The 26,641-nt window shown below is 39.8% G+C and overlaps 1 protein-coding gene across 1 annotated transcript in view; it reads left to right on the plus strand.

Annotated features, from left to right (window-relative positions):
- The window catches only part of TMEM241 (transmembrane protein 241), a 55,305-nt gene extending 29,800 nt beyond the window's left edge, over positions 1-25,505 (plus strand). Inside the window, 2 exon segments of the mRNA XM_029959454.1 lie at positions 21,423-21,487; positions 24,816-25,505. Of these exon segments, the coding sequence (XP_029815314.1) occupies positions 21,423-21,487; positions 24,816-24,876 (126 nt within the window). The 3' untranslated portion in view covers positions 24,877-25,505.
- The last annotated feature ends 1,136 nt before the right edge of the window (positions 25,506-26,641 follow it).

The following is a 26,641-nucleotide window of genomic DNA, read 5'->3' on the forward strand; positions in this document are numbered from 1 at the left end:
GACACAACAAGTATCAGGTGCATAATACACCAAGATCATTAGCTGAGATGAAATACTGTGTATAAACTGAGCATGGTGCTTTCCAAAGCAATCTATACTTTCCAAAGGTGTTTTGGAGAAGAATACTCCTTCTGAAGTGGGTACACCAGCTGTTGTTTGCAGCATGCCTTACCTGAGCCAAAAGTTAAAACTAGTTCCCCAAAGTTCAGTACCAGAACTTCCATTGATTTTGGAACAAGGGAGAGCTGTGGATGTCATTTGCCTTAAGATTAACAAGGCTTTTGACGGTATGTCCCACAATATTCTTATATCTAAATTAGATTGTTATAGTCTGGATGGACAGACAACCAGATGGGTAAAAAAATTTATGATTGGGTTCAGAAGGTGAAAGTTAATGATTCCTACTGTAACTGGAGGCTTGTGACAACCAGAGTGGTGCAGTGGTCTGTCCTGGGGCCCTTCCTGTTTAGTGTCTTTATTGAAGAATCAGAGGTGATAGAGTGCACTCAGGTTTGCAATGGACACTAAATTGGGAGGACCAGTCAATAGTGCTGGAGGACAAGGTTGCCATCCAGAGGGATCTGGACAGGCTAGTGGAATGGGCTAACAGAAATCTTAGAAAATTCCTCAGTTACAGATGTGAAGCCCTGCACTTGGGAAGGAAGAACGCCTGGCAGTAATACAGCCTAGGGACTGCACAGCTGGGAAGCAGCTCTATGGAAAAGGAGCTGGGGATTTTGGTAGAGAGCAAGCTGGACAAGATCCAGCAGTGTACCCTGATAGCTAAGAAGGCCAAAAGGATCCTGGGTTCTACTTAGAATAACTTAGACAGTAAATTCATGGAAGTGATCATGCCCCTCTACTCAGCACTTGTTAGACCACATATGGAATAGAGAGCCTTGTTTTAGGCACCTCAATATAGAAGAGACATTGATAAATGGAGTGAGTTTAGCAAAGAGCTGCCAAGAAAGCCAGGGGACTGGAGCACTTGCCTTTAGGGGAGTTGCTGCTGGACCAGGCTTGTTCATCCTGGAAGAGAGACAACTCTGGGAGCACCTAACAAATAGCAGCCACCCAGTAGCTATGGAGAAATTATCAAGAAGACAGATCCAGGCTATTCACAGTGGTACTTAGGGGTCTGTGTGTAAGATAAAAATAGAGGTTCAGAGTGGGTATAAGGAAAAATTATTTCACCCCAAGGACAAATCAGGCAAGGGCAGAAGTTGCCCAGGAAGGCTGTGCAGTTTCCATCTTTGAAGGTTTTCAAGCCCCAGCTGGATAAAGCCCAGAGCAACCCAGTCTGACCTCCTGAGGTCCATTCCTACTGGAATTATCCTATGATCTGAGGATTTAGGGTCTGGCTGTGCTTGATTTAAGTTATTAACAGCTGATTTGTTAAATTATTGGTGATGAATGCAGTCAGAAGAGCTTGTCAGACTCCTTTTCCCTGGTTAGATTTTACTTAGTTTCATCACTCTCAGCTAGGTCATCTGAAAACCACAACCTTCCTATGTGGTTTGTGATCACAACTTTCCTTCTACAGTGAAATGAAGCTGTTGCCTTACAAAAAAAAAAAAAGTAGACTTGCATAATATGCTTGTTTAGAAACTGTAGTCAAATGAGTCTGGTTTTTCTGAGGATAACAAGAAGGGAGTGATATGGCTTGCTTTGTGCTTTGCAAGCTGTTCCACACTGTACAAGTCTCACCAGTTTGAATTTCTTCCAAACATTCTGACTGTGCAGATTTCAGTACCTTAGCTTTCTTCTTTCTTCTTGGTAGCAAGTCAACTGATCTAAAACTTGCTCATGACTCTTTTTTTTTTTTTTTTGTTTAACATTCTGAGTTGGAGATGGGAATAGCTGCCTCTGCTAGTGGGTGTGGGTGTTTTGTGTGAATGAGGGTAAATGGTTCTACATGTGGTATTTATGACCTATCTGAAAAAACTGCAGGCAGAGATGTGTTGTGAAATATATTTTAAGCAGATTTGGGTCCTTCCCAGCTGAAGTGGATCAGAGCCACAAAGTCTGGACTGGATCAAAGCTTTCCCAAAGTTCAAGGGTTTCTAGATTTGTGAGGGTTTGGCTAACTCTAGACGTAAGTTAGACAAAGTTTGTTCTAGCCACTGTTGTCAATGAAATTATGTGCCTTTATAGCAACTAGAAATTTGCCCCTATGTCACTGTGAGGATATAATCTGTTTTTCAACCTTAAAAGTGTGTGCTTTTTAACATGCATGGTTTAATTATCTTGCTTAGGAAGGTTTTTGTAACAGAGCACATTAATCCTTTTCCTTTTGTTGTAGCTTCTAACTGAGTGCTCAAAATATGTTTTGTCTTGAGTTCAAAGAGGGGAATAAGTAATGAAGACATGAGATTTGTCTGTGGCACTAATAATTTTATCAAAACTAGCAGTTTTCCTATGTCTTTGACTACTGTTTTAAAGCTTGCTATAAGGCTTATTTAAGGTTCTGATGTACCTATCTGGGGATGCATGAGGAGCATGGAGGAACTGCTGCTCCAACTACTGAAATGCAGCTGATTTGGGATTAGAAGTCAGTGAATGCTTGAAAAATTCGGAAACACTATACATCAGTTTTAGAAAGGGATCAAAAGACACTGCAGAGACAGACACAGATAGGCAGAAAGCAAGAGCTGAACTGGGGCTTGCCTGAAGGGTCAGGGCTGATCTCACAGCTCCTACAAAATTCTCCCAAGGAACCTTCTATCTGTAAGGAACTATAAATTTACATATGGGGTAGTTAAGAAGAGTCCTATCTGTATGATCACTAATGCTACTTCCTGCAGGTGTTTGAAAGTGTTAGAACTATGTACTAATCCAACTCTGCACTGCACGGGTATGAGAGTTGTGTCAATCACATCTTAAATCATCATAAGTGCAGAAAAGCAGTATTTAACTAGCACTATAAAAATCTGTTTAAATCAAAGTGTGTGGCTCCTGTGAAAAAAAAGAACAAACAGCCAAAAAAAAAAGAAATTAAATTAATGTGGGTAAAGAATAAAGGTAGAAAGTATTTGAGTCTGGACTTGCAGAATGGTATTCAGTGAAAAAAAAAAAAACACCTCTGGTCACGACAACAGCTTTGCCTTCCCACATGAGCATTTTTCTTGGATTGAGTAGTGCCCTAGATCATCCTCCTAATCTCTCAGACTGACTGGAGTTTTCACCAGCAGTTGGAAAGGAGCAGCACTAGAGACCAGAATATGTTTATCTTGCAAAAGAGCCAAGAAAGGAGAATGCTGTAGTCCTCAGACAGCAGCACAGGCCTCTAGGGAGGTGCAGAGAATTGGAAAATCTGTTTTCCATGTGGATGCTTTGTACCTATCTGACTGATGAGCTGGGCCTGAGATCGTTGCCACCGCTTCATTTCCAATGAACTAACCATGAGATCTGATCAGGCCTGCTTTGCACATCCAAGGAGACATTCTTTGTGAAGCCCACATATTTGGCCTCCTCCCCTCTAATTTTTCATTCACTTATAAATTGGAGCTGGGTCGTAACTCGTTTTTATGATACTTACTTTGGCTTAGGCAACTTAATCAATGTATGAGGTTTTTAAATTCTTCCCTGTAATGATTTCTGACAGCTTTCATGTCAGAGCATTGCTTTGTGCAGAAACAGACGAAGCGCAGGTTTCATCTGTGTATGTAGTCCAGTGTGATATTTATAGTGACAAATGCTTTCTGCACTTTTTCTGTGAGAGCAAACTGTGTGTGTGTGTTAGTCATATCTGTATAACTTCGTGAGAAATGCCAAAAAGAATCACTGAAGTGATCTGTATAACAAAAAAAAAAAAAAGCTTTTAGGAGATCCAAGAAATATTAAATGCTTAGTCATAGCCTTGCACAGATTTAATCCCCAGAAGAGCAAGGATTTGAAGCTGTACTTAGATTTCTTGTTTTAATTTGAGAGCAGTGCTGGTATCATGGGTCATGCACTGGAAAGAAAAACTGGAGATGCTCATATACACAGACAGAAGCATCTGGTGAGAACATTAATGAGCTCTAACAGTGCTGTCAGTGAGTTTGTTTTGATTAAGTCTGCCAATCTATATCTGGTGATGAAGCCTGTTAGGGCCTCTAAAAGTTAAGTAGCAGAAATAGTTTAAGTAATAAATAGAATGGAAAAATTCAGCAAGATACTGGTTACTTATAAATTCATATTGCTATATCATGTTTAATGTTATCCTAATGAACTTATAGTAGGGAATTCAGCTTGTTCTCAGTAGGAATCTATTGAGGCAGCTTGTTATAAAGAGGAAGAACAAATGAGAAAATCAGTGGATTTGGGATTCTCTCTTTCTTCCTCATCTGAAGAAACAAAATTGAATAACTGAGATCAAGTTGCATTGAGCTTTACACTGGTTTTCTTATGCATTGTTTGGAAGAAAATTCAGATTAATCAGATCAAGAGTATGCAACTCCTTTCTATATGACCATCCCAGGCACTATTATGTAATCTGTAGTTTATTGGAACATGTTGGAGGCTTCCTAATACATAAAACTATCCCCTGGCAGCTGCTTTGGTTCCTTGTTTGTTAACTTTAGACGTGTTTGCCCCAGGTCATCCTGTGTTTAATGCTGGCTGCCAGACGTTGCGAAAGCAATTTCGCAGGAGTGTCTGAAAGCGTCTCTCATCCATGGGTCCTGTGTACCTAACTGTAGCCCACTATACTTATACCCCAGCAGTTTTAGTCTTCCCCCAAAATATATAATGGCTATTCAGAATCCCTTCTGCTATTCAGAATGACTCCTGGTGTCTTGGATTTTGTATTTTGTGTCTCTGTGTCTGCTTCTTTGGTCCCCATGGTGCCTTGAAGAAAATGGATACACTAGATCCCTCTTCATGTCAGTGCAAACAAAAAGGATGATATCCAGTCTTAATGATTGGAAAAGTACTTATTGAAGCAGAAATTCTCTTTTTACTGCTTCTCATGAAGTGGAGAAGCCACAACTGCAGGTCTTCTGAGGCTCCTAGGCTGATTGTGCTCACTGCACCTTTTCGCAGACTGTTCACATTTTATCTGCTTTAATCCCAGGTGCAAACCAACCAAGAGAAATAAAATTAATTCATGCTTTCTTTTCCATATTTTTACAGTCTTAAAGCCTCTGCTAAAGCATGTGCTTCTATTTGTATATCTCTTAATTCCTCTCTCACTGCTGCTTCGCATGCAAGTGCTAGAAAATATTCTAGTCCAGAATGTCAGTTCCTTACTTCTGTTGAGGGCTATTTACTTGCAGGAAATAAGTGGTGCTCAAGAGTCCTGCCATGGATACTTTGTGAAGCAAATGGATCTCCTTGTTTTTTGCTGCCCTAGTGCATCAGGATTCTGTGTTTAAAAGGTCTGTTCAAAAATTTTATATGTATATCATAACCAGAAAAAGAATGTGTTTGATTTTCTGGCACTTGCCCACTTGGTTATATTGTAGAGAGAAAAAGTGTCTTCTTTGCATGCTGCTGGGCTCAGGCAACAGTGACAGTGAGATTCTTGGCTGAAAATCACGTTGCTTTCTTGGCTAGGACCTCATAAAGCTTTATGCAAAAATGTCATAAACTCCCACTGAAATTCCATAAACACAGTGTGGTTTCATTCGGCAAAGATCCTGCCCTGTATGCAAGACTCTCTCAAGATCGCTCCTCACCCAACCTGGAGAAACTGTGCAACTGCAAGCCAAGGCCCCAGGAGAGAGGGAGAATTGTGTGCTAGACCCATCTGGACTCTACTGGTAGGAACGCTCCGTGGCACCAGCATTGTTAGAAGTGTGTCTCTAATCTGAGAAGGAGTTTCTGTGACCCTAAAGCTTTCAAGGATACCAGGAAGGGGTTCATAAGAGTAGAAGTGAGCTGCTTCCAGCTACACGTGTTGTGCACTGTAATGCACGTGGATATGCACACATATATGCATAAAGGTAGTTGAAAATGGTAACAATCCTTATTGCTTTGTGATTGGTCCTCACTGTATGAAATATGTACATTATTCTTCATACACAAAGTTGATTCCTGTGAGTCACGATGGGGACTATGCAAATACCTTGGAAAAGAAAATGTGTTTCTCAGCTGAGCCTGACAAGCAGATAAGGCAATCAGTGTGCACTTCACTGCGTATGAAGGGTCTATAAAAAAGACCAGTTGCTGAAACCTTAAAAAATACAGGGGTTTGGGTAGTTTCCATGGAGACAACTTGATAGTTATGTTGTAGCAGCCAACACTAATTACACCATATAATTGTTAGAAAGACATCAGTCTCCATAACAACTCCTTTGTGTGCTGCATGACCACTAAGCTGAGTGACACAGGCTCCCTGGGGCACTAATGCAGTTTAAGAAAGCTGTCTTACAAGAACAGCTGAGACTTGTTGGAGATTTTGAATCTGCAGGTAATGGAAAACTTCAGTATTTTGAGAGGCGGTGTATAGGGCTGCAGTTGTGTATCCATTGAAAATGCTAGCTACACAGCTTTTGGGCATAACAAGTCACACAAATAAGTACATAAAGTTACGTGTTATGACTTGGAGGAAGTATTGCAGCACAGTTTTCATCTGTGCTCGATATAATCAATCCAGTCTTAGCAGACATTACTTGATAGATTGAGCCCTAAGAGATGCTCTGAATTAGTTTGTTTCCTTTTATCCATTATGATATCCATTTGAAGTGTACATTTGGTATTGTCATTTTCTTGAACATAAAGCTAACAGTAGAAGCACTAGCTTGGAGTATGTCTTTGGAAGGTACTTTTTCACTCCTACTGCTGACAAACTGTCTCTATATGCTTGACAGTAGAAAATTATAATTTAAAACTAAATTTTTTCAAATCTAAAAGAATTTTGAATTGCAGAGGAGGGAGGTTCATTGCTTCCTCTGCGTAATAGGCTCCTAGTCTCTCAAGTTTTTATTTGGTCTCCTGGAGTTACTTATATATGAAGAGCTGAGGTTGGTAGATGAATCATAACTGTGACAAAAAGAATGAGAACTGTTTTGGAAATAATTTCCGCTGCTAATGCACTGATGTAAATGCCAAAATTACATGGGAGAACTGCACACTATGTAACATACTAATGTAGAAGGTTTCAAAGCTAGCTAAGGCTGGGCTTCTAAAAATGAGCAAGAACAGCCACGTTCTTCTCCTTTGCTGGTTCCCTGTTTTTTTCCGGATCTGGATTGCTAGCTGCCTTGTTGATTCACCTTCATGGGTGAAATGTCTCCAGACTGTCTCACAGCTCTTGAGGGTAATCGTTGACCTCTCTCATAGGCACTCGGTGTCACACTTCAGGTGGCTTCCTTCAGAAACTTCTCATGTTTACAAGCTACTGCTCTCTGAAATGGGGCTCCCTGTCTTTCCCTTCTTCCCCACCTTGGACCCGATCCCTGCCAGATCTCAAGTGCATTAATTTCTCAGTCTAACTATGTACACCTGTTTAAGGATTAGATTTTGACTTTCAACAAAAGTCAGCAAACAACCATAGGGCTCTGGGGAACTCAGACTAAATGGCATATATCCTGTTCCTCAAATATGTGGTGCTCAGGGAAATTACATAGGCTTCAGACAATCTCAGGAGATGTGAGTTGTTCTTGACCTATACATGGCTGGCATGGACAGGAAGAGGGCAGAGTCCAGCTTTTTCCATGTGTGTTACTATTGATGGTTGTTCTAAGGAGCCAAAAGGGAATGGGTCTGCCTTGCAGAGGCTTCCCCACCCTTTATGAGGGAATGGGAGGCCAAGACTGTGGTCAGCTGTAGTCACTTCTGTCGCTGTCTTCCCATGCGTGGGACATGCAGGAACTGCTGAGGCCCACAAGGCTAAGTGTATAACCTTGTGACATTGCTCATAAAATGCATTACTCAAAATTGATCAGCTGTGTAAATGTTTTGAAAAAACTTTTTTCACGTATCATATTTTTTAATGTTTCTGATGGAATATTTTGACCTTTCGTAATAGTGAATGGTTAGAAAGCCCTGGATAGACTTTTGTTTTTGAATGGAAAAATAAAACCTTAAAGAATACCAATTCTTCCTTGCAGTCCTTAGCATAATAATAATAATAATAATAGCATGTCACTTACTTTCCATTACATCATTACTAAAACAGCATAAACACACCAAAGAATGTCAATGCAGAGACTGCGTCTCTGTTATTGTTGGGTTATATGGAAAGGGGTTAGTAGGAAGATTTAGTTATCTGGTCTGGGAATTGTTTGTTTATGAAGTAGGCTTTCCCAAAGGAGTCGTGAGATGGGAAATACAATAGGAAATGGACTTTATACATGCACAGAAATACCAAAACTGTAAGTGTCATGGGGGAGAGAGGTTGATGGAAACTTGCTATTTTTGCTAACAGATTTTTTTAAAAAAACTTGATTACGCATCCCAAAGTTTCCTATGCTATTTTGATACTACTGATATCCTCCACAGAGTCCTGAGTTAAGTCATGGCAGAAAAATGTTTTACATCTGATAATGCTGACAAGGAACGTAAGCACTTCAGGTGTTTCTATTGATTTTAACAATGGAAAATTGCATTTTTATTGCTTTTAACTAAAACAGTCCCCTTAAGCCAGGCAACCTCATTGGTTCTCACATCTCACAATCTCCTTGAACCCTTTAAACAATATTTGGGCTTTCCATGCATAAGTAAAGCAGCATGTTCTCTTATAGCAGTGATACTGGGGACAAGAAACGGTTTGAAGATGCACACAAAAACCACACAGGTCTTGAACTGACAGTGGCCTCAATCTGCAGTGTTCAGCCTGAGACCTTTGGGCAGTCTGGCATGGAAAGAGCAATCTCTGAGAATGTGTGCAGCATCCTACCCAGCACCCCTTTACAGCAAAGTACTCCAGATGTGATTAGTCCTGAGCTAGTCCCCATCTGGGTCATTTGAGTCAGTTGTGTAATGACTTCAGAGTGCACAACTGGGTGGGTGTTCACCTACTTGATGTCTGTGTGGATAAGAAAAGTTCACTGTTGGCTTCCCAGGTTGCTCAGGGGATATTTATTGCTCTCAGTCTTCAGGTCTGTTCTGTGAAATTATTGTCTGATATAGAACAATACCTAAGCACATGGCTTTGGGCTGAGTGTCCAGCTGACTCGTAAAAAGACGTTCAGGTTTTGTGATGCATGGGAACACACTGATGTAGCCTGCAACAAATGCCTTTGGCCCCATTTTTTTGCCTTAGTCACCTGATTGTTGAAGTTGACTTTCAAAAGTCGTGGTTCCTTGAACTATGTTCTCTTGCACTTTGAGAGAGATCGAACTGACAGTGGTTGAAAGAATCAGCCTGATTAATTTGGACTTTAGTAAGAATTATGAAATGGTGCACATAAAGTAGCTAAATGCTGAAGAGTCATCACAGCCACTGAGCAGTCTATTATAAAAAACACTGTCTGCTGGAACCAGCTTTTTCTTTTCTCCTGAATGCCACCTGAGCCACCACTGAGCCACTACTGTGGAGGTCATGGTCCACCTTTGAGGAGTTTAGAACTGCATCCTCTCCTGCTGTTGGTCAGAGGTCCTGATACTGCAAGGCAGTTACAGTAACAGTTCCTGGCTGATCTGGCTGTGGGCCCACCCATTGGCATCTAGCACTTGGGAAGAAGATAGACATAGGCAGATGCTGAGCTTGGTCCTTCCCAAGAAGCCAGCTCCTTTTGTGCCAGATATACATAGCAAATTGTCAGTTTGCCTGTTACATTCACTGCTGTGTTGGGTCCGGCTGAGCTGAAGTTCATTTCCCCACAGTAACCCTCACAGTGCTGTGCTTTGCATTGGTATCTAGAGGGGAGTTTGTAACACACCAGTGTTTTGGCTACTGCTGAGCAGGGCAGGCACAGCATCAGCACTGTAACATTCCTTCCTCAGTCGAGGGCAAGATCCTGGGAGGGGACCCAAGTAGGCCAGCTGACCCAAACTGACCAAAGGGATATTCTGTACCATATGACATCAGCTCTGATATAAAAGCTAAGGCACAGAGCAGGAGGGTGGGCATTTGTTGTCTCCAATGGCTGCCTGCTGAGGAACCATCACATGCACCGAAGCCCTGCTTCTTGGGAGTGGCTGACCATCACTTCTCCTGGGAAGTAAAGGATAAACCCTGCTATCTTTCGCTTCTGCATGTGCAAGCTTCGCTTTACTTTTTGCTTTAAATAAACTGCCTTGTCCCAACCCACAAGTTGGTTTTTTTTTCCACCTTACTGTTTCCCCTGTCCCACTGGGAAGGGGAGTGATAGAGTGGCTGGGTGGGCACCTGGTGTCCAGCCAAGGTCAACCCGCCACAACTGCTTACGTGTGACAATGAAAAACATGGTTTCTTATCTGGGTTATCAGTCTCTGTCTCTTTATGGTAATTTCTATTTCATGATCTCATTAGGTGAAGAGTAACTTGTCAAAAGGCTAGCTCTTTCTGAGCTTAGCATAAGATGAAGTGTATTTTATTGTGGTATTTTACAGCAGCAGAGGGTTAGTACAGCTGACTGCTCCCCAAAACTGAAAATCAGTGCTTTCCAAATCAGATAGAAAAAGTAATTGTTTAACACAGTGTATGATATTACTGACCAGTAGAATTTAAGGCATCAAACAGAAGATAATACTGAGACAGTAAAGGTAGAGAGATGTATATTTTTTACAGGTTCGAAAGGTTCCAGTGACTGAGTTGCTAGTAATTTCAGCAGAAGCAGACATTATATGGAAATGTTTCTAAGACAGCAGTGGAAAGATTAATGAACTGCATGCCATGGGATGGAAGTTTTGCATCAACTAAGATCAAGATGCAAATAACATCCTTTCCTCTGCTGTGCACATTGACTGATGCATTAGGGAAGATCATAAATTCTCCTGAATTCTCTGCCATCAACCAATACTTGACTAAACAAACCCTCAGTCCCATCCAGTTGGTGTCTGCAATCCTGGTAGATAGGACACTTCATAGCTGTTGTTGTTGCTACTGCAGTGCTTACTCCATTAGACAAATATTTAATAATTCATAACATAACAAGATGATGAATCACATTGCCCTGTCAGCTTCTGAGCTCAGAAGTTTCAAGGGAGAGACCTAATGTCAGGAGCAGTTTAAGGCCTTTGCAGTATTGAGGCAGCATATAAGGGAAAGAGACTCCTTGATAGGCTGAAAAGCTACAGGAAAAGTACAGTTAAGCATTATAATGCAGGAAGCATTTACACGAAACAGGAGGTACTGGGTCTTAAGTTTGGTGTAACCTGGAAATACAAGTATATTTCAGCTTTTGGTCATATATACATACATTAACAGTCAATCCGGTAATAGCAAGAATAGGAAAAAAGGTTCTTGGTGATATCAAAGAACATCAAATTTATTTGGCCTAAAGAAGCCTTCTCATGTCCCTCGTTAAATGACTATTGTTGTCCTTGCTTGACAAAGCTTCAGCATGGATTGTGCCTCTCATTTGCAGAACTGACCTAAACAGATGCTCTTAGTCTGGTGCATGTACACACACCTGTTTGAATCATGATTGATAGTGTTTCCATATCAGCAAAGCGTGCTTCAGGGAGAACGTACAAGAATTGCACAGGGTTTTCCCTTTGTCCCCTTAATACAGAACTGTAACTGAGAGTAATAATAGTATCTGGATTTACAGACTGTGACATTTAAGAGAAATATTTCCATATGAGCAGAGGTACTGTTAAAATTGAGTCCTGTACTACAACCACTCTATAGGCTGAAGATTGGTGGCACTTCTCCAGCTATCTCTAGTTACAGGAAGGGGAAATGTATGTTTTGGCCATTATCTCCAGGAGCAGAGGGCAAATGTTTCTTGTATTCACTTTGGCTTTGACAGAAAGTCTGATCTTTATGTTTGACCGAAGATGGGGTGTAGTGGCTACTTGATATTCAAAAAGAAATAGCTACCATAATTTTCAACCCAATGTGGTATTTTACAAGGAGCAAAGAGTTTTGATTTTCTTTAAAAGTCTCACTTTTTTTGAGGAAAGCAAAATGAATTGTAATGTGCTTGTAATAGTTCAGTCTTCTCTCATCTGTGATGTACATTTATATATTTCAATGGTATATATGTAGTATATGTTTATATACGAATGATGGATACATGTTTATACATTGATAGATGTAGGCCTTTCTGAAAAGGAGGAGTCTTGTCTTGCCTTGCCTTGTTCCTGTCTGATCATTGTAAATATGATCATGATATCCTGCTTCTCCTAAGAGGAGAATGTTCTTACACAGATCCTATTAATTACACTCAGTAACACACATATCCTTCTTTACTTACTTTACTTTAACATGGTAAGTTGTTTCTGCAACACAAAATAATTGCCATATCTTTCTCTGTGGTGGCTCATGTAAGGTTTAAATAAAGAGACAGTGCAGAGCCAAGAAAATGAAAGTATTGCTACAAATTAGAAGAGCTGTCTGTGAGCTATACATGAAATCTTTGTATGGCTGAGAGCTGTAAGACCAGGTGCCACATATCTTAAAGAGGTGAAGGCAGAGGATTCTCTAGAAGTGATTCAGAGGCAAGAGACATGAGTTTTTCTGAGCCCTTTCTGAATTGTGGAATGGGGCTGGGCACACAGCTGGGTTCCAGAATGACCTACTAACCACAGCTTCCCTAATGGCTCATTTTCTCCTGCAGCCAAACTGCTAATGAGATGCATACAGTACAAGAACAATAGCTTGGCCATTTTCATCTTATGAGGAATTAAAAAATTATGAAGTTACACAGTAGTTCAGCAGTTCTTTTGGTATTCACAGGATGCTTGGGGCTAAAAACTAGTTACTATAGAATATTAATCTGAAAGTATTGGACGTTAGTCATACACAGTTCATGTACTAATCTGGTAAGACAGAATGCTGGATGACTTTAAGGAAGCTGATACAACCACCTGTTGCTCCAATCTTGGACATGCAGAATCTTGGACTTGCAGAATCAGCATCATGGTTGTGTTGGTCATCAAATCCTGGAAATGAAAAGAACTTACAGAAAACAGCACCAAAACCAAATCTTCATAAATGAGATAGAAAGTAGAGGATGGATACGAAATTCTTTGAATACTGCGTCTACATATGGGTATCTAGCCATAGAAATGCAGAGGATTATCTGCCCTCTAAATGCATACTAGGGATAATTAAGAAATCTACTTTTATTATAGCAGTTGAAAAGCTGATATATAGAAATACTCCTTTTCAATACAGAGATTATTGGTTTAGGTATTGGTAAAGTGAGAAAAAAAAACCACTTTAAAATATGTGGGGGATTTTAAGCTTTGTCAGAAGTTAATTTTTATGAAAACCAGACAGATTCATTTACCCAAGAATTAAGTTTTGTTATTATCATGAGGCATAAAAAAAGAGGAATAAAATATAAGGAAAGGGCAGAAGAGAGTGACCAAAAACTCATTTGAGAAAATGAGTTTTCTCATTTGAGAAAAAAGAGACTTTAGGGAAGATGGAGATGAGTGCAGGCATTTAGGCAAATAAGAAATAAAGATTCTAAAAGAAATTTACAGCAGCTGGAAAAACTTCTGTGTGGCTGGATCAAAGCTCTGTGGATCATGAAGTTACTGACTCTGTCACTGTTGTCATGGTGCCACTGTTGCCATGGTGCCAGCAGCACCAGATTATCCTTTAGGGAACAGCCTGTGTGTCAGAAGGGTTAAAGGGTTTTCTTCCTTCAGGAGAGTTGAGCAGAGTCCGCCTATGAGCGATGTGCACCTAAGTGTGCTGTAATGCACAAACTCATTGCAGTGTCCCCTGATTTCATAGACTGAGGGTCTCCAGTTAAGTCTGTCAGAGAATGAAAACCCTTAGGGCATGTCTGCACTTTGGTCAGGCTGTGAGGGTACGCAGCAGACATGCTCAAGTTAGCTTTAAACTAATAGGGAGAATTGAGAAGGAAGCCTGGTTTGCTTTCCCCCCTCCTTTAATGTATTTTACTTAGGATTGTTTCTTTCCCTTGTTTGGGCTGCTCAGCTTTTCAGGTAGAATCATGGCATTGCTGTTTCCTTTGGGAAGAGCCATTATTTTGGTTGTTCACGGCTAAAACTTCATTACCTTTCCTTGGAAAAAGGCATATATCTGCTTAAGATCCATCCTTGTCAGTGCATTAATTAATAGTGCTCCTTCAGGGGCTGTGTTATCACCTGAAGCCTGTAGGTTAAGCAGCATATATTGTCTTGCTTTTCAACTGGTAACAGCAGACCCCAGAGCACAGTTGAAAACTCTCACAGTTCGTTTCATTGTATTGATTAATACAACTAAATCAATAGCTAGAGGGAGGAGGCTTTACATGAGAGTTGGTCAGAGGAATTTTGCCTGCATATGCTGTATCTCTTTTTTAACCAGAGATTGTTTGCAAAAAGCCTTTGAGCTTCTAGAAATGATTGCACAGAAAGCCTTGTCATTGCAATAGGCAATATACTTGAAAGCTTCCAGGGAGGTTTTTATTTCTGGGTAGGTCATCCCCAAAGCTGACCAGAAATTGAACAGCTAATGCTACTTTGATTTTGGTCTGGTTCTGCATGCAGCATTCATTCAGATACTTAGTTCTGCTCAGGATGGAGGAGATCTGTTCACAGCATCTGTAGCTGTTAATGGTGCTTTATTTTGATTGATGATCATGGGGAAAAACATTACTTTTTTTCTACACGGTTTGTTTGTATTTTTTTCCCCTATGCTATTTACAAGCAATCCTGCTGTACTTGACATTAGTTCTAGTCCCATCCTGTCTTTCTTATGAGGGAGGATGTGTACCATGTCTGTCATCTTTAGGGGGGATTTTTGCTGCCAACTAATGGCAGGTTTCCAGTGATGGTACCAACCTTCCACAATCAGTGAGCTTATCGGTGGTCTTACTGGTGCCTCTCCTTGTTCACTGCTGACTTTCTGCAGTTTGAAACCTCACAATCACCACCTGCTCTATGAAGATCTCATCTCAAATCTGGTTTATTTCAAAAAGATTTGTCAGTACATGCTGGACCACTTCAGTCAGGGTTTGGACAAGGGAGATCTCAGTCCCTCAGTGTTTTTCCATGTATTTGGCTGTCCCATTTCAATGCCTTCATCTGTTCATCTGTTTCTGTAGCTACTGAATGTCTGTGAATGAAAGTATTCCTGCTAGAGTGCAGAGAATTTACCCATCTGGCGATGTTTGGTTGCCTTAAATTTGGATATAGCAAAGCCAAGGAGAGCTAGATAAAGATGGCTTGTAGACAAGCTGAGATGAAAAATGTGTGCAAACAGAAGAATGATATTAATAGCTTAGAAAATTCATGTGAATTAATGAATACAGAAGATGGCATTAAAATATTAGCTATTCCTTTTTTTCTATTCTGAAGATTTTTGGTTTGTTTTTGCTATACTTCCATATCTGACATAACATTTTGTGTGCACATATGTACAAAAGAGATGTAACTCTGAAATCTGGGAAATTATTTCAGTGGCTCTCCTTCAAGAAACAAAAGATTATGTGTTTTTACTGATGTTTACCTGCTGTAATTTTTACCTTTTTGGTAGTACTGGATTATCTTGGTGTAGCTGTTTTCAGTGTCACTAACAGTGATCCATTTCCCTGGTGATTTTTGTTGATTATCTTAGCAGCTGGTTAAACCACGCAGAAGAGGGACAAAACGAATATTATGTCTATAAAAAGCTTGATATTGCTTTAATTCCAACAGTAGAATGAAAACAAAGGTTATGTACATCAGAAGCTTTTTCCTGATGTTTTGAGAAGACGATCTGATGGTAAATAGAATGATTTATTTTGAACAGTGAGTGAACTTGATGAGCTGTTTCAAAACACTGTCTTTGGAAAAAAATAGGCGTTTTTGTAAGGACAGAGGTTTTGGCAGTTTGGGGAAGTGAGGTTACAAGGATTGGCTCTGTGTGCACAAATTAAGGAAAACTTTTGTAAAGTATTCTGTGTTCACTTACAGCGAGAACTATGACATTTAACTTTTTAACAGTTTAAAAGTATCAGAGGCAACATACTTTTTATGTGGTGTGTACAAGTATGGTTGTAATATTAACAAATCATGGTCATGTCAGGACTAAATCCCCCCCATATTTTTCCATTTCAAATAGGAAGATTAAATCAGAATCTAAAATTTGAAAATGTCCTCATCTGTGTTCTTGGCTGTATAAACAATATGTTCTTGAACAGCTCAGAAATGCTAGATATTCAGAAGCTACAGCCAGCTTCTGCAGTTGAAAATCTTTTTCTAAAGTAATTGTAAAGTCAGGGATGAAAGGAATCAATGATAATTTCGTCAAGAATGACACATTTATCTAGCCCAGTGCTGGCTGGTTTTAACTGATCAAGATTTGACACACTGGTAGCTGTGGTATAACCACAGCTGGTCAATGGGGAAGGCAAGACAGAGAAGAATACAGAGTTCCACATTCCTGTATCTCCCTGGATGCAAGTTCCTGCTTTGCCAAGGACCAGGAACCCTTAGAATGCCATCAGACTTACCAGAGTTTTCTGATGTTATGTGTGCAAGAAAAAGATCTAATAGGGATGTTGGCTCAATAGTGATCTTGCCTTTTCTTAAGATCCTTCAGCAAGAAATTCTCCAAGCAGCCTATATTTTTTTATTTTGTAATCTATAAAACTAAATTAATTTCTAATTCTAACATAAATTCCATTTTCCCTCAATTTTTTTAAACAACATTTATGAAACAAATTTTACTGTCACTTCTGAATCCTTTTTCTTGTCTGATCATGATTGATTAGGAGAAAGGAGATCATTCATGCCATGAGCTGTGCAGGGGTCTGTCCATCCAAGTTTCTTGGGAACTCTTTAAAGACAGTAGTAATAGTGCATCCCTCCACTCCTGAGTCACTAAAGCAGATTTACAAAAACCAGATGCATGAGAGCATATTCTTTCCTATACCTACTTTTTTCCTGTGCAAAGGTGATTTTGAATGCTGGATTTGTCCCTACTCTGCAACAAGTTCTTCCACACATTAGGATATTTGTGCTTTATGGATCTTAGTCTGTTACCCAGATCTTCAATGTTGCTGTTGTTTTTCTAGTAGCCAGTAATTCAACCTGATAAGTGGCAAGCTGGAGCTCTGGAATTATCTCCCTTCTTCTCTTTGGATCCTGAAGTTGGGCACTGTGTTGTTCTTGAGAACAGCTTGTTAAATGTAAATGACAATGTAAACAGTGTATGGGATGTTTTATGGCATCCAGGCCTGTCTTTGGTTCCCAGAATGATGTTGATCCCTGAAGTTTTCACCCTTTTCTGTGGGGGACCTGAATTTTGGAATGTCCTCCAATGAAGAAGTTTGATACCTCTTAACTGGCTGAGTTGCCCTTTGTTTTTTTCTCCTGGTTCTTGTTTAGTCCCTGTATTATTACCTGACTATTCAGTCCCAGTCTTTTGTGTGGAGGAGATCAGCCCACTCTCCTCTTATGCACAGACCTCTTCCTAGGTAAGTATCCATCACAAGGATATGCTGATACACCGTGTAAAGAACTCGAACTGGTTTGATTGAGATGACAAACACAGTTTGAAATGCCAAGATTTTTAATAATTTTTAAAATTACTTGTAAATAACACAGTGATTGAAACTACAGAAATAGTTGAAATCAAGAAAAATAGGTGTTAATAAAGTGTTCCTTTAAATGGGTCTTGTTTCCAAAATACAATGGAATGACACACTAAACTTAGTTTTATTTTAGGAAATAATATTTTAACCTTTTTAACCTTTTTTTTTTTTTGGTGCAAGGAAGGGTTTGAAATGATTTCTTAGGATAAAATTCAGCTCACATGGAAATGTTTTGTTAAGTGATGCTCCACTTGGATTTTTTTCCTAATCGTGGAAAACTGTGTCAGAATTTTGGGAGAAACTTTCAGGATATGGATGTTTTTAAAGTAGTTTTTGCAATACTGCCTGCTCACAGTTCCTTTAAGCAAATAAATAAACAGAGTCTATGGAGCTGCTCCTGTTTCTAAAATAGTCGATGTTCAACCATCCAATCTGTATAATTTGATAGAATAGTGACTGTATGTCAAAATCTTCAGGACCTTTGTTCAAAATGGGTGTATTACAGCTGAATAAAATTTTCCTTTCCATCTCTTAATTTTAAAGATTCAGCATCAAAATATATTTGGAAATCATTAACTTTAGTTTGCCCTTTAACTTGCTTTCTTTTGTCTTGCAAGCTCATTCCTTTTCCTAAGGCATCTAAATGCCTAGGAGGACAACTGTGACCTTTAAAGTGAAGAAAGAGAGATTACTGCACTTAGCTTGTTGTGATTTGGGGGTTTTTTTAAAGGCCATTCAGAACATCAATGTAGGTGGGTTTTTTTTCAAACGAAATGTGCACTTAAAACACTTCAGAAGATGCTGAAATGTACTTAAAGGAAAATTACCTTCTGTACTATGTCCCTAGATTTTAGATTTTTCCCCTGGAACAAATTATATAGTTAGCTTCTCTGAAGACTTGTTTTTCATTTTTAAATATATTCCTCTTTCAAGGTAAACAATCAAAGGTGGACATTTGAGCAATGTGTTTTCCTTTTGGTTTGTTTTGTGGTTTGTTTTTTTTTTTCCTTACACACGCTTACTTCCAACCCACATTTTGTCTGTCTTTGGCACTGAGACACTCTTACATAATTTTTAAAAAATACAACCGTGTTCAGCTATAGTAGCCCAAGAGGCTACAGCCTTCATTTTTGCAGAGGTTTGGGATGATCGCAGTAGAATGGTGTATTGTTTCTGATAAGGCCTGTGTTGGGAGGGTTCTTAAATGCCTATTTCTCTGCTGTTGGCCTCGATTCTCAAGTTTCTAATAAACAAGGCACTACAAGGGAGTGGGTGACACAACTTTTAAGTTGTGCCACTTCTCATGTACAGCTCTTCAGTTTCTTTTGGGAGAAGAGCTTAAAGAAAAGAATGCTCTGTAGATACCACAGCTGCCATACTTTGTTCATTTCTGTTGACGTGCTCGGTAATTAGGATTGTATATTTTTATGTAATGAATTAACGTTAACCTAAAATAAACTCAGTACAGTTAATTCTACAAGCATTCACACTGATGTAAATGAGAAATAGTTCCTTGTAGGTCAATGCATCTGCTGCAGTGTGTGTAAGGAGAGAATCCAGCCTGCTATAACAAGATGTGAATGTATTTTAGAGCGCCGCATTTGAACTGATGGATATCGAGCCTTGGAGATGTATTTAGGTAAAGTGCACGAAAGATTCAGCTCCTGAATGGTTAAATTCCACTGTTTTGAGTAGGTGTCAACTCTCTTTGGCTGCAAATGACTATGCATGTGCACAGTTGCAATATGATCTGCTTGAGTTTTGAAGAATAATTCTATGTTTATGACTTGTTCTTTGTCAGTCTCTTTTTGGTACATATATTTAGTTGTATGTTTGCTTGTATGTATACATAAAAGAGTGTAGGAGTAGAGCTGATACACATCTCTGATTTTCCCTTGGAATAGGGGCTCACTTTTTCCATTGGCTTTAAGCTTTACATCATTGCCCGTGTTATACACTACTGCAGTTGACAGTGTGAAAATACTTAAGTCAGATGAAATTAGTATCAGGAGGTATGTCTGTGATTGTATTGATACCAGCAATTTTGCATTTGTGCAGGAATGGACTGGGTCTGCAGTCTTGTGGTATCCTACCTGGATCAAGTCCATCTCCTGCTTCATTTCCTCTGTCAGGTGCCTGGTCTATAGGCAAATGGAGAACAATCAGGGTGTGATTTATGGTAATGTCTAGGAAGGAGAAAAGCCATCTGTATGCCTGACTCTTCCTAAAGTAGGAAACATCCCCAGATAGGCCAGAGGAGGTATTCATTGTGTAGTCCCCATTGGCGCCGTTGCTCCTGTGTGGTGCATAGTACTATTGCATGGTCTTACTGCTAGCTTTAGGTTATTGTCCCCTCTCCAGCTAACTCTTAGAGTGGGGCTGGAGAAGTGACATACAACCACCTCTTCTTCATCTGCCGCTGCTGCTTGTGATCCTGCACTGATTATATTCCGGGCAGATTCAGAACCCAACTTTTAAAATGTGGCCGTAACAAATGTAGTAGGTATTGACTGATACACTGTTAGCCCAAGCTCTGGTGCACAGAATCCACTATGAAATGGTATTTGCTTCCCTAATGCACACATAGTAGTGTTTTAATAAGTAATAGATTATGGAATGAAGTTTCTTCTGTGTCCCCTGGGAGTCAACTAGGCAAACAACGATTAGGAAATCTTAGCTGATAATTGTTTAAATGTTTTGTTTCTTAATTTCATCTTTTTCCTTGGGCAATTTTGTATTATCCTAAATAGTTCCTTTCATTCCTCAGTGCTTGTGTTTTCCAAGTATTTGTAAACCACTACCAAGTCTTCCTTTCCCACAGGCATTGCTTATCCTAACTGTTGACTGAAAATCAATCCCCTCATCTAATGACTCTGTCACTGTTCTTTGAACTCTTTCCATTTTACATTATCCATCTGGCAACAAAATGTCCAAAACTGCGCACAGGCTGCAGATGTGGTAGCTCTGTAGCTGCTGAGGCGGGGATCTGTATGTCAAGATCTAGTTGTTTCTGGGATCAGTACTAGGAAAGTATAAAATCATTTCTCTTCAGCTTCTCTGCCCAGGACACCTTGTGGTAATGAGAGATTTGTGATATAAACCTACCGAAGTTGTGGGTTTTTCCTTTCCCTATACCCTGATAATTTTTTTTAATTTTTTTAATACACCCATAAACACATTTTAAGCTTTCATTCTCCTCAAAAATGCAAGGCTTTCCAAACATGGGATCTGACTGCTCTCCCCAGTCTGTTGTTGGCAAGTAAAAGCCAGCAGGGTTCTATGCCAGGCCAGGTGGGATGTGTGATAGAACCCTGCTCTGGTTCCCTGCCCTCCCTCTGCTGTGTCCTGGGTTCTGTAGGAGTCAGAATTGAACTGTGATGCATGACTGTCATACTGTTTTCTCCACTGGTTTCCCAGCCTGATGTTTTGCAGCACGTTTTGCCCACGTTTTCTCAGCAATACCCCACAATCAGGTTCCTGCCCTAAACTAGCTGTGCAGCTCTTGTGTCCCTGTCTGCTGGGTCCTTTTCTGCTCTTTCTGGCCTGTCTCCAACTGGCTGAGGGGGAAAGGAGGTGCCTGTATGTGGTCTCTGTACCTACATTGGGAAGAAGGCTGGGCAGGAGGGTAAACTGTCTTCAGCGATGCCTCGCTGTTTATCACAGACCCATTTGGTTTCTCCTGTACATTGACTGTCTATTTTAGGTACTGCATCTACTACTTAAGAAAACAAAAGAAAAAATAAAAGGAAAAAATATGACTGCATATACAGAAATTAAATTTCAGCAAAAGTATTTTAGTTTTCATTTGTGATAGTACAAGTTCACAAAGTGGTTTTGTTGTTTTGTTTTTTTTTTTCAATTTAACAGGTTATCACTGCTAGCTTATCACCATTCTTCTTTGCCATGACTGCCAATGTACTAACAATTTCTTGGTAAGTGCCTACACGAGCTTTTTTCTTAACAGTAAAAATGAATTTCCATACAGTGCTTTGTGTGGAAATACTTTTAAATGTCAAGTTCTATTGCTGCCAGTATTATTTTGCATGTAAGGAGAACCAGGTGTGCAGTGATGGATGCAGTACAGTAATAAGAAGAGTGTTTGTTCTGTCTCTGTGGGAGAACGTGGACATTTTGGATGTTAAGCCTTGCCACAATTCACTCAGCATGTTTTACCGCTAGGCAAATAGATGCAATAGGCAAATAAATGACCCATCAAAGTCATGCTACAATTTAGTGGCAGAATTGGAAATAAAACACTGGAGCCGAGGTTTGCTGACATCGTTTTAACCAAAAGGGTGCCTTCAAGTTTCCCTAACACACTGTGTACTGTGAATGCATAAAATGAAAACAGTAGAAAGTAATGATGATGAACTTTTTCCAAAGCTGTATCTGGATTTTGAAATGTGTGACCACACATTATGAATCACCTAACCTGAATTTTTTTAGGTATTAATATAAAGGATTGTGGTGCAAACTGCTTTGGTCAAAGGCAGTGTTTTTGATCTGTGTTTGTATAGCACCCAGCAAAAGGGAATCACAGACCACAGCTGATGCTCCTAAATGCTTCTGCCATGCAAATAACATCTCAGTTTGGGATTAGGCATGTATCTCTGAGGATGGCTTTGTTAATGGAAATAAAAATCTGCTTTCTTTTGAAAAGCTTTAGTCTTCCTTTTTGTACCTTACAGTTTGATTGCCATCCTAAAGACTAAGCTCTGCGCTGAGCGGAATTAGCGGAATATTCTTTTTTCAGGTGTGATAAAATTGTTACAGAAAGAAGAATCTCAGTGCAAACCAGCCCCGTTTACCTGTGTGTGAATATGCACTCCTATGTGTATTTTAGGCACATGTAATCTCGAGTGCTGAAATAAGTTGTGTATTTTTTTTTAGTGCTAGGAATACACGTGACCTGTGTGTAAGAGACTAAACTAGTATCAATGCACCTACAACACTCCCAGTCTAGGCCATTAACTTGCTGCTCTTCACCATGTTTTACATGTGTTTGTGCAGGTCTATCATGTGCGTGCTAGAGGTAGGCTCGAATTAAATATATGTATTCACTGAGACATGTACTAAAAAATAATGTGTACCTTTGTTAATGTGAGCACGTGGACCCATGTAGTTGTACACATGCCCTGTATGCACTTCAAGGTATATAAATGATGGACACTTCTGTATGTTTAAGAGAAACTTTGCTTTAGCCCTTGGACCACTGTTACACTTTGATTGTCATAATTAAAAAAAAAAACCATTTCTTTTATTTATTTTTTTCATTTGAATTCTCATATTGCTTGTGCATTGGCAGTGTCTTGGCTTATCAGCAAAACTTTGGGAATAGTTTTTTAGATCATAGCAGCTGCAAAACACTCATGAGATCATTAATCACTGAGGATTTTTAGTGTTGGTTCAGGGTTGTCATGGACAATATCATACGTTAATTTTTGAATGACAGGCAAATGCAGTTAGCTGTCACCCCACTATAAGCAGAAGCTGAAGGATTTGCCAGATGGTAAATTGAAGGTAAATCAAGGGTTGGCATTTAGCCGTGGTTTTTGCTCTGCTTTATCTTGAAGATATAACAATGGTTTCTAGTGGCCTAGTAATCTGGTTTCTTCTTCTCTTATGTAGGATGTATGATATTAAAGAACAGTTTAGATGCAGGCATCTTTTTACAGAATGGGGCTGTGCAGTTTACTATCTTTTGTACAGAATTGCCAGTCTAATTTTTGGGATGGTATGTCAAAGTTAGGTTTGTTTTTTAAAGTGTCTTTTAAAAATTTGGAAAATTACTCTGTAGAAATGGGAAAAAAAATTTCTAAGTCTCTGTTGATTTTAGGTCTTCTACATGAAGTGTTTTGGTTTGGGTTTTTTTTCTTTAGGATAAAGAATACATTATCCAACCTTAGTTTCCAAAGAAATTAATGCAGACTGTATGTTTATAACTGGAGATGAAATCCAGGCAAGACAGTGGGGTTAATCCTCTCCAAAGAAAAGCACTCGAAGGTTGTTAGTGATCGCAGGCAACCAGACTCAAGTGGTTTAGATCTTTTCGAAAAACTCGCAGCCCTCTCAGCCCTTTGCTCCTTGTTGGTAATTCCACACCAAAGGTAGTCTGTCTCCCCAGTGGACTGTCTACAGACTGTCTGTAGCACCTACTTTCCAGGGCTGTTTACTGTGTAATTGTAAGATACTGTGCTGTTGTTATACAATATTTTTTCCCTCTCAGAACAAGGGCAATTATGTGGTTTTTAAAACAACTCACTAAAGCTACGATTTAAGTGAATGTAATACTATTAGACCAAAGAGCCTTCAGCCTTACATGCCTTTTTTTTTATCTTCCCAAGGAAAAAAAAAAAGCCCTCTTACAAATGAACTTAACAGGAGTTTGTTTTGTTTATAAAGTTCATTAAGGAGCTTTTCTGTTTCATAAGCTAATTAAGCCATGAGGCCAAGATGAAAGGTCAGTACACTTAGCTTTGCACTGTTATAAAAGGGGAGAAGAGTCGGCATCCTACCATATTCTTGTCATCTATGATAGATAGCAGAGAGAGGATATTTGGGGATTAACTATTGAATGGATTGAATGGGTTGATAGCATATTTCAGTGAAGGTTTTTGTAAAACCATTCATCCTGCTTCTAGCCTGAGTCTTGGAGGGAGGTGTTATTGCCTCCACTACGCTGTGAGCAGCACAGGAAGCACTTGGGCATGTGTGCCATTTTGGATGGTGCAGGTTCTTTCACCGTGTTCTGCACAGAGAGAGGCAAACACGAGCATTTCTGCTGGCCTCACTGTGCCAACGGGATCACACCAGAGCAAAAGTATTTTTCCCAGATTTCCTTAGTCCCCAAAACCTAGGCTTTACATCTCCCCTGACATTATCAAGTGGCAAGTTTTCAGGACAGAACACAAACAGAAAGAGGGAATCATTAAGCTAATGAGGTTCAAATCCCTTGCCTTCCTTTCCTATTCTTGCTAGTGTGGAGCTATTCTTGTAACTAGGGGCAACCTTCTCTATTTAGATTTCTGTCTATGCATTTTCACTGAATACCATCAGCACTAAAATATAGGAAAGGTTGTTTCTGATCTGGTCAGTTAAATAAGACATTTTGGGTTTCAGCATTTTCTTAGCAAGACAAGTGAAAAAAATCACCTGGGTTACTGTCTCTAGGTTGAAATGTGTTTAGGTAAAACAATACCTTTGTTGTATCAAGTAGAGGGACTTGCCTGATGCTAAATTTGTGGTGTACTTTGTTTACAGCCTTGTAATCAGTGGAGTTGGAGAAGCATTGCTTGTTTACACTGAAAGGACAGGCACATAAAGAGGAACCAGATTTCGCCAGCTGGAAAAGAGCTGACTTGCAACCTAGAGACACTATGATGAAAAAAATTGCGGCAGCAGGAATGAAGAAGTGCAACCAAACATGAGGAAAGAGATCTATTGTTTTTTCATTAAGAAAGAAAAGCTATGCTATTAATAGTGCTGGTAAGGAAGCTGCATAGTTGGCAAGATGATAAGGAGCCTTTGCCTCAAAGCACAAGACAAACTATATCAGATTGATGTGGTAAAGGAAAAAAATGCACTGTCTCATGCTGGTGGCTCTGTGTGAGAACCTCTCAGTAGCAGCTTCTTGCACAGGGAACTAAACTCAGGAAAAGCAACATTCCACACTGGATGCCCCCAGTTTTTTTTTATTGGAAGCTGACAGCAGGTCATACCAAGCAATGTCAGAGCCCAGATCCTGCCATAAATTCAGGATCCGGAAGGATGGATTTTGTCTCCAACTGTTCTGTAAGCAGCAAGCTGCCACACGCAGGTCTCTGGTCACGTCGTCTGAACTGGCACAGGGACGGAGGCCAAGGGGCTTCTGGAGATAATCCCCTTCTGGAACTGCAGCAGTTTGACAGCTTTGCAGAAAGGGAAAATCAGCAATAAATCTCAATATCTGTAGTGATTGCTCTTTGTGAGTTTTTTTTCCTCTTCCATTCTCTGAGATTTCTCTTGAACTCTGCAAATTTTTGTTGGCTGGTGGGGTTGGAGGGACACATACTGTTCCCAGCAGTGGTTTGTCTCTTAAATTATTGCAAGATGCAACAAAGATTATGAACCTTGAATGAATGTCATAAAGACTGTAAAGCAATTCATCTCAAGAGTTCTTAAAATAATTTCATTTCAGGTTGCTAAATGTCTGTTAGAAACTAGTCTTGATATATTAGAGCCTACAAAAGCAATCTGTATGAAAGTAATATTAAATGACAAGGTGATAAGATTGAGGAAAAGGTCTACATGGTAAAAGGAACTCGATAACAAATCTTCAGTGAGGAGAGGGACTTGTCTCACGTGACATTAGATATGTAAAGTGTAGTCCCTTAATCTACGTTGACAAACTCAATGGAAAGAGAGGGGTGCCCTAAAAGAGATAATTCTTCTGGAATAGAGTGCTGTGTTAATATGACTGAAAGATCCTCTGAAAGTGTTTATCTGTCTGTAGATAGAAACAAAGTGACTAGTCTAGACAAGACACATGGCCTTTACAAGGCTACAGTTACCAGAGGATATCTTCTTCAATCTAACAAAATGGATCCTAATGGCATACCAGTCCATAAATTCAGACAGTTCTGGGAGTGATGGCTGCAACATTCTGGCTTTCCCCAGACAACTCTGCCAACCAGTTGTAGCAATACAGTAGAATCCTTGCTGTGCCACCTTTCTGCTGATTTTTGAAGTGAATAGTGACCCTAGGAGACCTCATGAAAGAGTCTCTGAGCGATTGCTGAGGTTTTGCAATCGTAGCTGGAAACTTTGCTGTGGGAAAAGCTCATCATGTACCTCTCTTCTTGCGTAACTTTCAAGGATAGGCTGCAGTCTGGTCTTTTTTTTTTTCTTCCTCTGTTTTGCCTGTGCTGTTCATAGCAATGTACCAAAACCCAGAACACCCATTTGCTTTCTTGCTGGTGGTCTCAGCGGAAAGGCAGTGGCCAAACCAACAGCCAGGCTTGTAGCATTTTAATCACAGAGGGCATACTTGGGGTGGCTGTGGGAAGCTTGTTTGCCTGTAACAGGCATTACATTGTAAAGGCTTTGGG

This window comes from Manacus vitellinus, unplaced genomic scaffold (assembly GCF_001715985.3).
Source record: "Manacus vitellinus isolate BGI_N305 unplaced genomic scaffold, ASM171598v3 scaffold_1_pilon, whole genome shotgun sequence".
Classification (NCBI taxonomy): Eukaryota; Metazoa; Chordata; class Aves; order Passeriformes; family Pipridae; genus Manacus; species Manacus vitellinus.